A 17325-nucleotide genomic window follows, 5' to 3' on the forward strand; every position below is an offset into this window, starting at 1 on the left:
ACACATAATTTCGCTATAAAACATTCCGCATGAAGAAACAGGAAAGAATTTTTTCGTCATTAGCGACTGTATTAACGAAAGCGCGAAAACGTATTTTGCGATCAATAAATGTGAATTGCAAATCGCATTTAAAATGTAAAAAGGATCATGTTTCAATTAATGATAGTGTAGATGTTTTTGTTTTCATCTTAATATTTTATGACATTGCGTAATAATTATATAATTAGCCTTACAAGAAAAAAATATTGACAGCTCGTCCAATGCTGAATTAAATAAAACCGACCCGTATAAGAACAACACAACGCAAACGCGATTTTCAGCAAGGTCATGAAATATTACTCTCAACAAAACCAGGGCAAAGCGCAAACATGATAATAAGGAGCTAATAATAAGTACGTTTAAGAATAGTTCATTTGATAAGAAGTTAATGCGAGAAATTTTAGTTATACTTTCTGTGAGAATATAATTGTCAACGAATAATCTGAAATTTACTTTCGCGTGAAATATGATGATGTATGATTGCGCGATAACGCAAACATTACATAATTATAATTTCAAGAAAATTCACTTTATCGCGCATAATTGTTACAATTACGTGTAGCATGAGTAATTTTATGAAGACAAAAGTACTTTGATCATTCATATATAATTATAATTAATGTCGTCTCGCAAAAATGGAGTCATTGATGTATAACAAAGTTAGATATACATGTTATATTTTTTTGGCCTAGGTCATTGACACGAGAAAAAATTACTTTTTCGCTCTAATTATGTAATAATATTATTTAAACATTAATTAAATAATTAATTATATAATAACGTGATGATGTCGAATTTTGGTTACGCCTGCTGTAATTATCGATATATCGAGCCGCTGAGGTATCGTTACATTTTATTGTGTGCCAAACATCGCGGCGACTGTCAACCGCGCGTTGCCACGTGGTTTTGTCCCGCGATCTTTCCATCCCAACAGCTCTGATCCATGATTATCCTGATGATTGTATCATATATGCTCTTCCAATCGTGATACTGCTGTTATCCGGAATAATAATTCGTACAAATCATTTTCGCGCGCATGCAATTTGTCGAACGTCAAAGCCATTGCTCGTAGACAGATGAAACTTTGATGATTGAAAAAACGTCGTGTATTGATTGGCGTCAATATAAGCAATAGATGCAAGTCGATCGATTCATGAGTGGACTATCGCTGAAGGCAATGCTAAAGTAAGTTTAAGCGTTTTTTGATTCGCATCAAGTGGTCCCGGCAATGGACGGAAATCGAGCGATCGATCGAATCGAAACGTTTAAGTCTTGAGAGATTATAAGCACGAGGAATGTCGAGAAGCGATCAATTTTAATCGGATAGCCGGTAATGGACTCGTTCCAGGCGATTATTTACAAATATCCGTTGCGCAGCTCGTTTCGCTCGACGAATTTCTTTGCTCACCTATCCAACCTGATGATGTATAACAGAATCATCTGATGATACAAGTGTTCGCAATCGTATGATATCTCCTACATCGTGGGGAAATTGTATCCTTGTTTACACAGTTTTTAGCGTATTTATCACATTTTTTATATTACGAATGCAAATATTAATTCCTCTGTAATTTAGTAACATGTTTGTGCGTACATGTTTGGATCTAAAATTATATTTCAAGATGATGTCTCCAAATCAATGTTTTTAAATAAATATAAATAAATAAATAAATAAATATATGAATATATATATATATATAAATTTTCTTTTGTAGTTTACAAAAAAAGTGCTTATGTTTTTTTGTTATGCGCAAAATAAACTCAAAAAAATAATTTTTTATTGTAAAAATCAATGATTTTTTCTATTTTGATTATATAATTTTTCAATTAATCTTTCAAGTTCTATTTATGTGAAAAAATATGGCCTATAATAAAAAGATATATTTACACGAAACACGTAATAAGAATTTTATTGATATAATTATTCCAATTTTAAAAGATATTTAATTAATACTTTTTTATATATTCTCGTGTTAAAAATGCTCCGTGACCGAATTATAATTTGAAAATCACTGTTTTAATGTATACACAGGAAAAAAAGCACACTCGAGATATGTTGGCGACCGAGCTAACGATGACATGCAAGCTGTGACATTCTCGTAACAAGGGCCGGTGTAATGCTTAATTACGCATCATACCATTCTCGGGGTCGTTAAAGGATGGCGGTACCATTTGATGAAAGAGGGTGGCGGAATTGTATCGTGCTCAGCAAAGTTTTAATCGTGTCGTTCATTAAGGCTCAGTAACTGCATACCGTGGTTTATCTACACACCGTTAATCCATTATAATTACCGCGAGTTTCTCCCGACGGACAAATATGAATGGACGGTGGTGATGAGACACGCTAACGCTTAGAGCAGCGATTTTCTAGCGATAGCAAAATTTGTACAACGTTTCGTTGACGAAAATGAATCATCAGATTAATATCCTCGGCGCAGCAAGCGTTTGTTGCAACCAAAAATAGCGACAAAGGATAATCGCAGAGTTTACTTATTCTATTCGTCGATTTATCGCGTTCCTTTTAAAATTAACTGTAACGATCGCAATTCGCACAAAACTCTTCGACGGGGCGAATGAAAGAGAGTCGACTGACATTCGCACCATGAATTCTTCAATGTTCGTGCTTCTCTGATATACGTCAGTTCCGACAGTTTTTTCCTGTACGATACATTAATCGCTAGTGCCTCGTAACGTGCAAGCGAATCGGATTAATGCGCATTTTCGCTGTTCAACGCTTGCATTTCGATGCTGCCTGGCTGCGATTCCAGGCGAACTAGCTGGCGTAACAGCGTACATAGCTTCGGCACACAAACCGTTATGCAACCCAGTTTCGAAGTTCAGGAGGGTGGACGCGAGTTCGTCGGACAATGGTGCAACCCGAGCTACGTGGAGATTGTGATTAATCTTCTCAATTTATCCTACTTATCCCTCGTCCTCTGCCCCGCGTCCTTCCCGTCGATCGATCGATGAAATACCCTAAGATCGGCCAAAGGGATTGCGGCAAATTTTGCCCTGTTTCCGAAACTGCTCTCCAAGGATATTCCGAGTCGCATTCGTCTCGTATCGGCGTAATTTAATCTATAACTTCGGTGTAATGCTATTGTGTAATGCTATTTTCTAATTTCAATGAATCGGCAGCACGAATGCTCACGAATTAAAAAAAAATATTTAAATAATTTTTAATTTATCTATTAAATTTTTTCGAATTTATTGGAATGTACGATGTTAATTTTGTAAACCAGACTGTGGCTTACATTGACTCCATGCTCTTTATATTCTTTGAAATCGTTGCGAGCTTACGTGCCGATCGCAATTAATCTTATCAATTTATTTCGCTGTGCGTTCGTATAACCGACGTCAGGCTTCGGGCTTCGGGATTCTTCGGTAACTTTGTTAATTTTACATAAATATCACAATATATTTCACAAGAAGAAGATAATAAACTTCGAAAATCTACAATTAAAATCGAGAATTTATTTCAGGCAAAGTATATTTTAATAAAGATTAAATGGGAAAAATTTTCCTCAAACCTATTAAGTTGTTAGCAAACATGTTATTGTCATTGTGTATGCAAAACTATTTAACGATTATTATTGACTGATATAAAAATCCAATAACGATAAAATTACGATTTATTTTTAAATTAAGCAATTATTATTTATTGCGTATATATATGTGTGTATGTATATGCATCGTATATGCGTTTCCTTTTCTTGTAAAATGTAAAAACTAATAGATGCAAAATAGATGCAAACAACAATAAAAAATTATGATTAGTATATAAAATCACGTTATCACGTTATTTAAAAAATGTTCGCGCGATTACACGCGCTTATCATACACGAGGAGTGTCGATGTAAATTGAATCATAAAGCTTTTAATTAAGTACTTCAGACGCATCCTGATAAAGCAGTTGATTATGAATATATGCACGAGAGCAAATCTTGCATCTTTTGAGTTCAATTAATTGAAGAATGAAAAATTATAAGCAATATTAAAACTGAGTTTAAAAGAAATAATTAGTCTCCTTTGATTTACCGTTTCGCAATTAATTGTAAATAAAATATTTGATTTTCAATAAAGTCGCATGTTCTTAATTAAAAATGTGTGTCGAAGTTATCAATAAAGCATTTTATATCTCCGAGATACCATATTGCTAATTTACACGGACAGTAATTTAATTTCTTGTCATTGTGAGGGAGATTTAAATCAATTTTGCACGTGAGAAAAACATCGCTAGGTTGTCACGGTGATGGATGTTTGGTGAAGTTGCAATTTACGTTCGTTTTCAGCGAGTCGTGTCAAATCCAACAGGATAATAGCCGGCAAAAGTTCGTCTTACAAACGAGAGTAGAAGAGTTTTAAAACGCGATTAAACGACGCTAATTATTGTTCATCTCATCATGTAAATTTCATTAATTTCAAATTTTGTGATATTTAAACTTTAAGTTTATTTATTTTAAGTTTATCAATTATCAAGGAAAAATAAATTCTTAAAATTTCTCGACAAATGTAAAATCCGAGCCAAAGCTCTCTCTTTAGAGACATTTTAGACGTTTCTCAAATTTCTAAAGTCATTAACAGGACATCATTTACTTTATCTTCCTTGTCACACACGCCGCATAAATTCCACGCACACTATTCGGCTCGTATAATTTCCGCAAAAAATTTTCGCGAATGATATATATATATATATATATACATATCACGAGAGCGGAAAACAGCCTCGCGCGGTCAGCCAGGGAGCGATCGATCGTTTCGATACACTTACGTCAAAATACGTAACCGTGTCCTTAAACTGCTACGCCTACGGTCGTGGAAAACGCGCGAACAGGATCGCCGCCTTCGCTCATCGCCGGCTAACCTTGCACTAAGCTCCGTCATTTGGTTCGTGCCGCGATAACAAAATAACTCGTGAGCGTTGGCAGATGCATTTTAGAGGCCCTACCGGATTCATCAGAGCACGCGGCACTTACGGTGGCCGACAATTCTTTGCCACTTTACGGCGACCTATTAACGATACCGCCGATTATGACTCTGTGGAAACGCCGGAATCGCGTAATCCACACGACAGAAATATAAACGCGCATTTTATCCTATGTCAATGTAATAATTTCTTTTTTTTTTTCGAAATTTTTTCTGTATCTCTATTTTTCTAAAATTGTAAAACTGTGTGTCATCTTTTTCGTTTTTATATTTAATATCAAAATCAAACGCAAATTCTAGCATTATATCGTAATATAAAATTGCAATTATAATTGTAACATATTGTAGAGAAATAAATAAAAAAATCTTAAATAGAAAAAAACAACGTAACTATCTTTACAATGTATGTAATAATCAAAATTTAATATTAATACATTATTCTTTAGATAAAACAATTTCATACAATTTTTTATGACATTGCGATCACAAATATATTTTCAAAATCTCCTATATTTTTTTAATATAACAAAAAGCAAAGGAAGCAGTATATAAAAAATTTTTTCATGTTTTTTTTTTCTTTCTTTCGTGTTATAAAAAATAAAGAAAAATATAAATTCGAAAAAATACATATCTAAATAATTTTAAAAATTTTCAAAGCGTTTAATCAATTTGTTGAGTCAATATTAGTAAAGTATTTTATTACTCATTTTGTGATTACGGCGTCATTATATATAATCTATATGTATGCAGGAAAATGTTATCGGCATTTAGCCTCGACATTAAAGGATTTTTTATTTTGATTGTTTTTTCAAGTTACGATAAAGAGTTCTTTTTACGCGAGCAGTTCTAGTGGCCCCGATATTGGAAGAGGCATCTATTGTGTGAAACTCGCGAAGATGGAGATAACGTAATGAAACTAACTAGCTTGGTCGGACCAATTAATTGACCCAAGCACGACATAACATTTAAAGTATAGTCGTCTTCCCCTGTTCGCATAACTGTTCACATCATATATAATATATAGGATACAATATAAAAATTCGTTGCTAATCAAAATTGCTTCGCGAATAAATTATGCGAAAAAATTAACGATATTCCGCGATATTACAGTATAATTTTTACCTATCTCTCTCTCCCACATTTTATAAAACAATTTTTTTAAAATAGACGTTATGTAATATATAAAAATATATTTTTTTGTAAAGTATATAAATATATAATTTGTTATCGTATATTTATTTCTCCTTCCTCTTACTCCCTCGGTGTGAGTACTCGAGTATAGAAAATTATATCATATTTGTATCGCGAATCCCATTTGCATCCCTCAACAAGTGCGTCTGCCTATAAAGTTTCATTGAATCAAGACCCGGAAACAATCATCGCCCGTACTAGTTTGTGCTATCCTTGAAGCATCAATCTATAACTGAGTTGTCTATTCATTATAAATAATCTATATTTTTCTAGACTCGTAAAAATTGTTCAAAATATTTTCGTTAGGCAATACGAAATATTCGTTGAATAATTTTCCCGTAAAAACGACTTGAGAAACGTAATTTTCTCGCGTAAAAATTCTGCCTCCCGAACGCGAAAAATGTGCACAAATGATTTTCGCACGAGTTTCGGGCCACCCCCGGTACGGTCTGAGAGGGCGGAATCTGGCGGGTGGTATAAATTTTCTGAGGTTGCGCATCGTGCTCGTCGGAGCCTGAAACTCGCCAGCGCGGTGCCCAAGTACGAAGCAGAGCGCAAGTAGTGTCGAAGGAAACCGGTGGTCCTCCTGCTGTGCCGTGCCGTATCCCATTCGGTGCGACTTGACTTAGTTCTGTATCGGCGCATCGAGTGCTCTTATCCGGGGTTAGTGAGAGAGATTTTTACGAGGGTGTGCGGGGTGAGTCGCATGCGATAAGATTCGCCGATGCGATAAATCGTCGCGTCATGAGTCGAGTGATTACAATGTAATTCTTGCCCGTATATATATGTACATTGGCGCCGCTGATAAGGTTAAATACGCGATAATGCAAATGATTTTTTGTTTACTCATTACTTGCGGAAATACACGTTCGCTTTAAAGCGCAAAATGTGTAAAATGTGTGATAAAGTCACGCGGATATATAAAAGAAATTAATTAACTGAGCAAATATAAATGATTAATATATAAAATATCCTGAAATCTGTTCTTAGCATATATTCTCCAGCAATCTGAAATTGATTTTTCCTTATCGAAAATGTTGAAAAAGATCGTTATTTTTTGCAAGTTTCTCATTTTTTCTATCGTATATATTTCGAACTAAACAAAGTAAACTCCACTTTCTAATTAACTGAAGAACATAATTTTGTTAACCTTTCAACACTCTACAAAGTTTAGTTTGTGAGAAGTTCTTCTTCTCCAATCGCTTATAACTCAGGAATTATTGACGATGGCTCGACATTTTTGCTAAAGAAAGATCTTTAAATTGGCTAGAAAATCCGCTGAGAAGAATATTGAATGATTTTAGGATACCCAGTATGTAAATACGGTTATACATATATGATAGTAACAAACATATGATAATAACAAACACGATATGAATGAGGTGATTTCTCGTGCAAAAATAAATCAAAAAGTGTAGAACGAAATTTTGTTATATGAGACTTCATTCTCTCGAGAAAATCAATCTTGGCTATTTGTCGAATACGCGAGTACTTGTCTAACAATAAGAATCAGTAATTAATATCTCTCTACAGATTGGTATCTCTAATTTCTAAATTTATACATACTGGCAACATATATTTTGTTTTCAATTTAATTTATGCAATTCTTTTATTTATCGATCTTCATAAAGATAACGCGATGATTAGCAGCCGAGAATGTATGTTCAAAATCGATTTTCTCAGAAACAAAAGATCATATAAAAAAAAAAATTAGTCTATATTTTCGATTTATTTTCACATAAAAAATTATCGCGATTGTATTATCGTTACTATAACACACCTAATATTATATTATTATGACCTGAACATTAGATTCATGTGATTTCATATTTCCTAAATCCAATTCCGTTTAGATGGTTTTACGGATCAATAAGTTCATAAATTTATCATGCATCGCTTTCCCATCTCTTCGTATAGAACATCAACTTTTCAGATCGGCCTAAATCCAGTGAAAGAGTTATATCTCTTTTATATGCGATCCTTTTTACATATATAATCAGAAGCGTTAATATCTTTTATATTTAATCTTTTATATTTATATTTAACTCAAATATCTTTCTTTCCCTCTCTCTTTTTCTGCAATATTTGAGAAACTATATAAAAAAAATAATATAATTTACTGTTTATTTTGTGATGGAATGAAAAGAATCGGTGAACCGTATATTTTAAAATCTTTTTGTGAATGTTAATTCACGGAATTAATACTTTTGATTGTATATCATATATATCGCATATTATCTTTTATTTCACTTAATTCATTTTTCATCCGATGTTTATACGTTCAATTCTTATGTATATAAAAAGCGTTTTTATTAATTCAGCGTGTGCTCATTATTTTTATTTCAAGTCCTCGAATTTTAAGTTTCGATTTTAAGAATAATAGGTTTTCGGAGGTAAGAAAAGTATATTGGCAAAGTTGCCTTTATTTCGATACAATGAGAATCAAAAAAGAAAAAGTTATGCGCGATGATAACCATAAAAAAGGGGAAAGAAAAAGGAGGTCATATTTAATGTCTTTACCCGTCTTTACCATATTCTTTTGTTCGATCCTCATAAAACCCTCTATATCGAATGTGGCATCGTGCCAAATAGACTAACGATCTCCGTATCGGGAGTCTTGCTTCGTCGAAATGTTTCAAAATATCTCTGTTTTCGCGTACTTTCCATTTCCGCAAGGATTACAATTTACGAACACGTTTCCTATTTTGTCACGATATCACACAGATTGCATAAACGTATTTGCCGCGCGAATATCAGTCATTTTTCATCCGGAAGAGAACAAGAAATATTACATAGCACGATTTACTCAACAATAATACGATGTCTTTCAGAAATATGAGAACCAATAATGTCATCGTCATTCTCGACGATACTAATATTCTGCGATATACAAAGTAATGAAAATATGCATATAGAGTCTAAAGATTCTGGAATCTTGGTTGATTTAATAACAGGTCTCTCAACATACACAAAATTAAGATTTATTTTTTCTCGAGAAAAATTGGCGTAATATCGGAAAGACTTATAATAAGCGTTCCGCTCGAGAGCGAAAGAAAAACGGAAGACAGCTTTAATCTACTTGAGAAGTTCTTTAGAATAATAACGAGTTATACGTTGTTTAATCATAAAATATAAATGAAAAGAAAATGCAATCAACAATTATGTGTTTAATATATTCAAATACAATTAGAAAGGATTCATTTATTTATTAATCATTTATTTATTAAGAGAATATATATATAAAATAATACGCTAAAAGTATCATAGAAATTTTAATTTGCAAAATAAATAATCCTATGCTTTAAAATATATCGTGATACGTAAAGATTCTTCAACAATATATAATTGTCTCATTAAAAAGATCTTTTAAATAAGACCTATCGTAAAAAATAAGGATATCGTGTCAAATGGATATTTCTTGAGATAACAAGACGTATGCTTTACGGAGGGCTTTTCATAATCTCGCTTTCATCCAAAACTCGAATGTTCGTGTCGAAGATGGCACGAAATGACTAATGAATCCGCTGTCAGAAGTGGCGATGGCAAACTTTCAGCATTACGAATCCTTGTTCAGTGAGACAAGGAGAGAAAAAGGTTTTGTCCTGAGGATTCATAGTGTCAACATTAATACTCTTTCATCCCTTATACCTTATATCTTCCAGCTGTTCACGCTAAATTAATGCTTTCGCAGATGCGGGACATCGATTTTACCGTCAAATTTGATTACCAGAGTCCAGTTATTGGCACAATCTACGCTGACATTCGACTCGGTGTCCGCCTGTGCAATCATGTTAAACAGTCGACAATTTCGATTAAATCTGGATAACGTAATCGCGCAATAGTACAAAGATATAGTAGAAACACCCATTCGAGCTCAATCAAATTTATCTCAACAAGTTGAACAATGCGACTTTATGACATTCGCCTGACATCTGTCATGATAATAAACGCAAGAAATAGTTAATTAAAAATCATGTAAAAAATATTTTTGTTACAGATACATTCTTATATATATTTTTTTAATAAAAAAACTAATTTGTGATGTACCATGTATCTATAACTTAAAAAAAAGAAAAAGAAAAAGATAGTACAAATGTATAGATTGAAAATGGAGAATCAGATGCATACGGGATCGAATGTAAGATTTGTGATCCAGTATGTGTAGTCTACATTAACTTGACTCATATACATATTTAATGCACCTGCATCTGACGAATTAACAGTGAATTGTATCCGTTGCAATTGACATATTGTACATCTCATGCAGCAACATTGTCCGTCACGTACTTCTCTATCGGAGAAACCATCGGGCACCGAGTATTTTCCGAGCAATAATCAATAAATGTCATTTATGTACATATATGTATCCCCAATACCGAAACAGTCTCGACTGTTAATTAGAGAGAGAGATCTGCTCTTTGCGAAATTCTCTTGTTAGAAGATTAAATTTGATCTATGAAAACGAAAATATAATAAATGGCAATATAAAATAAATGAATATCGAGGAACAAAAAAATTCTACAATATATTAAAGCCTGCTATCTAAACATTCAATGTTTCAAAAGAAAATTTTTATAATTTTTAATGTTATAACTAATAACATTTCTTACATGACCTCTCTCTCGAGACCTTTTTTATGGTCATATAAATGATTTACGCGCGAAAGAAATGAAATCTTTTCCAATCGCTCTTGAGCGACCTTTCAGTTATACACTCAAAAGTAATCAGATCGGATAGTTTCTGAACCGCGAAAAATCGTACTCTCCAAAGTAAATTCAATATCTGCGTTTTGTCAAATAGCATTATTTTATTATTATATAATAATTCACGCAATCTGCAATTTTTATTCGGAGAAATATAATCTCAGGAATAAATTTTAAAATTTTTCCCCAATTTTTTTTTTTTAATAAATTTCTTCCGTCCGACGATCATCTTCCGCCAATGCACAAAAATGCAATTAAAATGGACTTACCAAATAATTATCGCCTAGATTTCCCAACGAAAATATATGCCACGAGTACATCGCTGTCGCCTATTTGCCTGACCGGCGAACTTATAAAGTTTTCTCATTTCGAGTTCATTAACACGCAAAACCGCGGTTTGCTTAGCGCCTCATCTTAAGCCAGGCCTCCGCTTGACTTACATGTAATATGAATTATGTAGTTTCACTTTGAAATAGAATTAAACTCGGGAAATATCAAATTAATATAATTCCGCCTCAATTTTTTGTACCTGCAGTCACGATAAAAGGAATAAAAAAAAATTTTGTTAATAAATATAATTGAAATTCATCGATTTTTTTTAGAGATGATAACATATATGACTTGGAATATGCGAAATATATCCATATATAGTGCGAATTAATAACGCTTAGATAGTGTATGCGTGTAGACACGTATATACGTATATGTGTAGAGCACAGAATTCGACGATTTTCAAGAAAGCTTGGAATAGTATCCAGCTATACTCTACATTCGCCAGTTATGTTTCGGCTTATCTACATTTCGGATAAACTCCGATCCTCGAAACTTGATAAAACCAGCTCCGTTCACGCGTGTAATCACGCAACCCTCGCGTTATTCTTGCGAAACAAGTCGACCACCTGCGGTGAAGATACTCCAAATAGATCATAGCATCTCACGGAACGACCGAAAGAGATTTATAAACGATCGCGAATTATCGTATAGATCACCCATAAAGATACGAGCGTTTTCGTTTTGATACGTTCAAGTTTTCGAATGAAAATTAACAATACAACGATAGTAATGAAATATAGCATTGCAACTGCGAAATTAACTTTTTAGGAAAATTATTTTTGTCTTTGAAATTACAAAAAAAGTGAGAAAAATCATAGATTCCGATTGCGCAGGGTTGAAAATTTCATATATTATTTAAAAGCTGCACGCAATCCAATAATGTCATTTAAAAATTTCAAAAAGATACTATTAACAAAATAGTATATTTTAAAAAAGATAAATAAATAAACGCCAAATACATAAAAAAGTATAACAAAATATTCAAACTTTTATGCAATATAGAAGTTCAAAAAAACAAGAAATTAAAACATATATGTATCTTTTATATGTATCAGGGTTTTTTTATCATAAAATAAAAGTTTCACTCACTCGTTGATGCACAGCAGCGGAGTTAACTATGTAGACTCTACGATGATCTGTAATATAAAATATAAAATATAAATTATCATAGCGGCCAAAATAATTTATATTTCAACAAATTATGATGATTATTAATTAGAAAATAGAAAATTCAATGCGTACAATAATAAGCAGATATTTAATTTAATAATTTTCAAAAAAAATTATTTTTTTCAAATACTCGCTTTTATAGAAGATCATAAAAGTTTCTTTTTCGAAATCATGTTTGTCATCCAAAATAAACAAGCCGAGAAGTACATGCGGGAATAGCGGCATGGATGCGCCATTAATAAACAATAATAATAAATCATAAATAATAATAATAAAATATATAAATAATAATAAATATAAATAATAAATCATACTCACCCCAAAGCTGCTCCGCCGTCGTCCGATGCCTCCTAGATCTCCCCTTTCTCTCAGGTTGTTCTTCAGGATTCATCAGGCATTGTACTCACTCGAAAATACGTTAATATTAATGTTAATAATGTAATTGCCCGAATCGTCCGCGACTGAAAACGAGCGCGCGACTTTTCACGGCACTCCCGAATTAATTAAGCGACGCGCGATACTTTTCTCGGCACTCCCGATTTAATTAACCTACGCGCGATACTTTTCACGGCACTCCCAAACTATAATTAAGACGGGACAAACTGTTTGCGATAAAAACAGACGCGCGATATTTTACACGGAACTTTCGAAATTTAAATTAATTGAAACGTGACAAAGAGTTCGTTTTTAGAAATGAGATGTCCAATTTATTTTTTATTAATTTCAACTTTTTGCGAATAAACAAATTAATATCCCGTTTCGCAGATCAATACCAGAAGAAGAGCGTTAATGAAAAATGCAAAAGGGGATATCAATGAAACGCGTCTCATAAACATTAATACCGCTTGGGTACTTGGCTTCCCCTTCAAGATAAATTCCTTTAGGGTACTGAGCCCTCCCACCGACGTCAAGGTGTACCCAAAATGAGAGGGTTTCATCCGTGAAAATAAATATGTAATATATGCCCCAAGAAACGAGCACCGATCGATTCGTTTCGTCGTTACAAAAAAAACCTTTTCTCTTAATTATAAAACAAATTATAAAATATATTATCATACAAATTTTAAAATTAATCGTACGATAATCGTCCGAATACTATCAAAATCAAGTTTGCCGACTAGGATGTTGCCTCATTTTGCGGGTTTCATTATCCTTGTCTAACAATAACAAGATCATTTCTTGTGGCTTTAAAATAGGCAAATAACAGCGGTTAGCCTCGAAATTGCACCTATAACTTTTCCGACACCTTGAAAAGTTTTCAGATCGCGATCGAGGAAGATGGCTGAGGAGCAGCCGAGGTACAAATTGATCTACTTTAATGCACGGGGTCGTGCCGAGCATATTCGCTACATATTCGCTTATGCGGGCATCGATTATATCGACGAGAGAATCACCAACGATTGCTGGCCTGAGCTTAAAAAATGTAAGTGCAAAAATATAGTTAGATGCAAAAAATTTCATATTAATTAAATTAATAACGAAATGTGCAAATACGATTTGTTCGCACAATATATATATATATATATATATATATATATATATATATATATATATATATATATATATATTGAAATACGAATCAAAATCTCATTTTAATAAGCTGCATTAAATTCTCTACTTTTATGATTTATTATTAATTAATTAAATCTAAATTAAATAATTATTTCAGTAAAAAGAGATAATCGAATTAATTCTTACATAACTGATTGTAATTTACACCTACAATTAATCAGGTGTGTGTACAATAACATCGATATCTTGAGCGAAGACAAATTGTTCTATCTCTCTCTCCTTCATTGGCAAACGTAAATTTATTGTTGTATGATCAATCGATTGCTTTCTCTTGTTCTCAGCGATGCCTTACGGGATGCTGCCAGTTCTGGAAATCAACGGCAAGCCGATAGCGCAAAGTAACGCCGTGGCACGTTACCTGGCCCGTGAGCACAATCTTACAGGCAGAGACGAATGGGAATCAATGCTCTGCGACGTGCTCGTCGATACTCTTGGAGATCTAAAACAATGTAAGTGATAGTATTCGATACGAGGATTTAGATACGAAAAATTGCTTATGATGTCAACGTTTCATCCGGTAGCGAATCGATACTTTCTTTTCGGTTGCCTCAGACCTTCCCTTTTTCCCGATGAATCGTCGATGACGAAAGTTTTACATCTCTCGCTATGCAATTTCGGTTTCATCGGGCAAGTTCGCACGAGCATCGATCAATAAACGTGGTCGATGATGCCCGAGCTTTCCGTCTTGTTCCAATTTCCCGACGTGAAAACGGAATCGAAAATGGAATCCTCCAAGAAAGAGCTCGAGATAAGGAGAGGAAAAAAAAATATGCGCAACGCGCGTCCGCTCCATGCTATAAATCTCGGAAAACTCTGACAGGCGCGAAAGTTGTTCCGCTTTTCGCTCTTCTGAAAGACACGCGTCTCCCGCGTGACCTATTTCCACGCCGAGGTCATTGCATAATCGAGCGAGCGCTATCGTCCTGGAAAAGCTTCTCATGAAATCCGACGCGCACATACACACACATATTATATATATCGCATCAAATCTCTCCGTCAATGTAATACAACACAATAATATTGCGAGATCGATTAAACGCTTAATGAGACATTGTAGCAATTATTCACGGGTCGGCACGCTATCCTCTTCGTTTGAGTTAGCATTTAGATGAGTGGCTTTTACGCATTATACGGAATTCGAATCAGAGATATATTTTAACCGCGATTTTAACGATATACTTGTCATATGAGAGACGGAAAGAGAGAAAGTTTTCATCAAAGCCTTGCGCATGATCTGTTTTTCAGTCATTTTTCAATATCGTACGGAGGAGGATCTCTTTAAGAAGGAAGAGAAGAAAGCAAAACTCTTGAAGGAAACAATACCATTTTACCTGAATAAATTCGAACAAACGGTCGCCGAGAACAGTGGTTACGCGGTCGGCTCTACGGTAAAGAGAATCTCAGATCTCTCAAGTAACAATTTTGTTGTTTCACGCATAACAAAAAATCTCTACTTTTTTATTAAATATTAAATAAAGTCTAAAAATTAGTAGACAGAATATATTAGTAAATTACTTGTCATGCAATTCAATGTCCTGTCAGTAAAATGAAATAAAAGCTTCAACATGATTGCGCTAAATTAAAGCTTTCTGTGTGCAACAACACAATCACGTGGTGCTTTTCAGACTACGTGGGCGGACTTTGTGTTCACGGTGGCGTTGGAAAACTTTGAGAACATTTTCGGTGCAACCGCTTTAGAGAATTATCCGGCATTACGCGGCTTGAAGAAACGAGTGCACGAAATATCTGCAATCGCCGATTGGCTGGCCAGACGACCTCATTCCGAGTTCTAAAATGTCGTTTCCACGACGGAAATCGAAAGGTGACATCAACATCATAAACAAGTATACATATCTACGTACAAATATCTACGCATGTATGTAACTCTTGTTGTTCCTGTATCAACGACAAATCTAGATGTAAGATATCGATATTAATCGTATCATTCTGATGATATTATCGTATCATTCTAAACGACATCTTTATTAGAATTATTCTTTTCGAATATATATATATATTTTATTTTATTTTGCTTTCTGTATCTGAAATATTGCTCTGAATTTTCCCCGCTAGATTTCGAACAATGAAAATTTGAATTTCGAATCTTAAATTGTACAAATCTTTCGCAATATCAATTCATTTTTCCTCGTATATTAAATTTAAAAATGTAATATTATACATGCCTAGATAGAAAAAAGAATGTTATCTATATTGTGTATTTTTCAAATCAAAATTGCACAATTTCTCTCACTATTTAAAGAAAATCACAGACTTTTATATTATACGTAGACTGCTAACAGCGATGTGACAGACAGCCATTTATTGAGCAAAATAGAATTAGGCTGTCAATCAATACTTACTTTTGAAGGGAAAGCTGCAATATTTAATATAACTTTTATATTAAATATATACAAAACTTTTATATTAATATTGCAGCTTTCTCTTCAAAAATAAGTATCGATTGACAGTCTGATTATATTCTACCCAATTGTAAATGCTGTCCTGGCTTCACCTGTCACATCGCTGTTAGTAATTTAATATAATATATATATATATATATATATATATATATATATATATATATATGAATCTGATTAAAACATAAAAAATTTAAAAAAAAACTGTCATTTTTATCTCACTGTCAGTTTATCAGAAGATAATTTTATCACGTATGCGAGTTAAAATCTAATACAGGTCGTTAGTCGATTTAAAATTGTTTACTGTATTTATTTTCGTGCGCCACAAGACGGAATTATACGAAAAATACACAAAAGATTATTATCGGAATGGATGTCTAGATAAAAGCTTGTTCAATGTGTTCATTATAACGTGCATCGTGCATTGTACATGTGTGTGAATGGTGCATTGTTGTACACATACAATTTACATGTTGCTGATATCGAGAGAGATTAAGTATTAGATAGATGTTTTATCTTTCGAACAAATCCCTCGCCTATCATGATGTAATCGATATCGCTTTTATGTTAGAATATCAGACTATATTACTATCTCTTATTTGTTTTAATGAAATGCATCTATCGGAATATATCAAGTACCATACAGGGTAATACTATATATTAAAAGTGTATTAAAAATACAAAAGAAAAAGACAAAATCTATATCGAACGATGCGCAAATCGACCAGTAAATCTCTGCAGAAAGAAGCATGTGCATCCAAAGAATATATGTAGTCAATCAAGATTTATTGTAATAAAAGTTTAAAGATAATTAAATGTACGATCTTCTCATTTTTATTGATAAGAACATATATAAATCTATATAAAGATTTTATGTGCTCTATAAGAAATATTAATCAACGTTTTTTTTGAACGTGATAATGAACGAGAAAACACATGCTTCTCTAAAATATATTTCAACAATCGTGTGAAAA

General features: G+C 33.2%; 2 protein-coding genes across 6 annotated transcripts in view; one reads left to right on the plus strand and one right to left on the minus strand.

Annotated features, from left to right (window-relative positions):
* LOC126850873 (carcinine transporter-like) overlaps nucleotides 1-13327 on the minus strand; it is a 32048-nt gene extending 18721 nt beyond the window's left edge. Inside the window, exons 1-2 of one of the 2 annotated variants that reach the window (XM_050594282.1) lie at nucleotides 12681-13327; nucleotides 12282-12328 (exon numbers count right to left, since the gene is read on the minus strand). In XM_050594282.1, coding sequence (XP_050450239.1) covers nucleotides 12282-12328; nucleotides 12681-12753 — 120 coding nt within the window. In that variant the 5' untranslated portion in view covers nucleotides 12754-13327. Of the gene's footprint in view, nucleotides 1-4810; nucleotides 4919-12281; nucleotides 12329-12680 lie in introns of those variants that run through there. The other variant, XM_050594284.1, reaches the window with a different exon arrangement.
* On the plus strand, nucleotides 6720-16430 carry LOC126850884 (glutathione S-transferase-like). Of its 4 annotated transcripts, none has more exons than XM_050594305.1 (5): nucleotides 6720-6853; nucleotides 13618-13785; nucleotides 14216-14383; nucleotides 15180-15322; nucleotides 15560-16430. In XM_050594305.1, the coding sequence occupies exons 2-5, from the start codon at nucleotides 13641-13643 to the stop codon at nucleotides 15725-15727; spliced, it is 624 nt and encodes a 207-aa protein (XP_050450262.1). In that variant the 5' UTR covers nucleotides 6720-6853; nucleotides 13618-13640; the 3' UTR covers nucleotides 15728-16430. The 4 variants fall into 4 exon arrangements, with proteins under 4 accessions (XP_050450262.1, XP_050450263.1, XP_050450264.1 ...); XM_050594306.1 differs by having other exon boundaries at nucleotides 6723-6819; XM_050594307.1 differs by having other exon boundaries at nucleotides 6725-6853; nucleotides 13625-13785.
* The last annotated feature ends 895 nt before the right edge of the window (nucleotides 16431-17325 follow it).

The sequence above is a fragment of the Cataglyphis hispanica genome, chromosome 7 (genome assembly GCF_021464435.1).
Source record: "Cataglyphis hispanica isolate Lineage 1 chromosome 7, ULB_Chis1_1.0, whole genome shotgun sequence".
NCBI lineage: Eukaryota > Metazoa > Arthropoda > Insecta > Hymenoptera > Formicidae > Cataglyphis > Cataglyphis hispanica.

Coding starts and splice junctions, on each gene's coding strand:
- LOC126850884 (XM_050594305.1), top strand. CDS start 13,641: ATGGCTGAGGAGCAGCCGAGGTACAAATTGATCTACTTTAATGCACGG. Junction 13,786..14,215: donor CTGGCCTGAGCTTAAAAAAT/GTAAGTGCAAAA, acceptor TCTTGTTCTCAG/CGATGCCTTACGGGATGCTG. Junction 14,384..15,179: donor TCTTGGAGATCTAAAACAAT/GTAAGTGATAGT, acceptor TCTGTTTTTCAG/TCATTTTTCAATATCGTACG.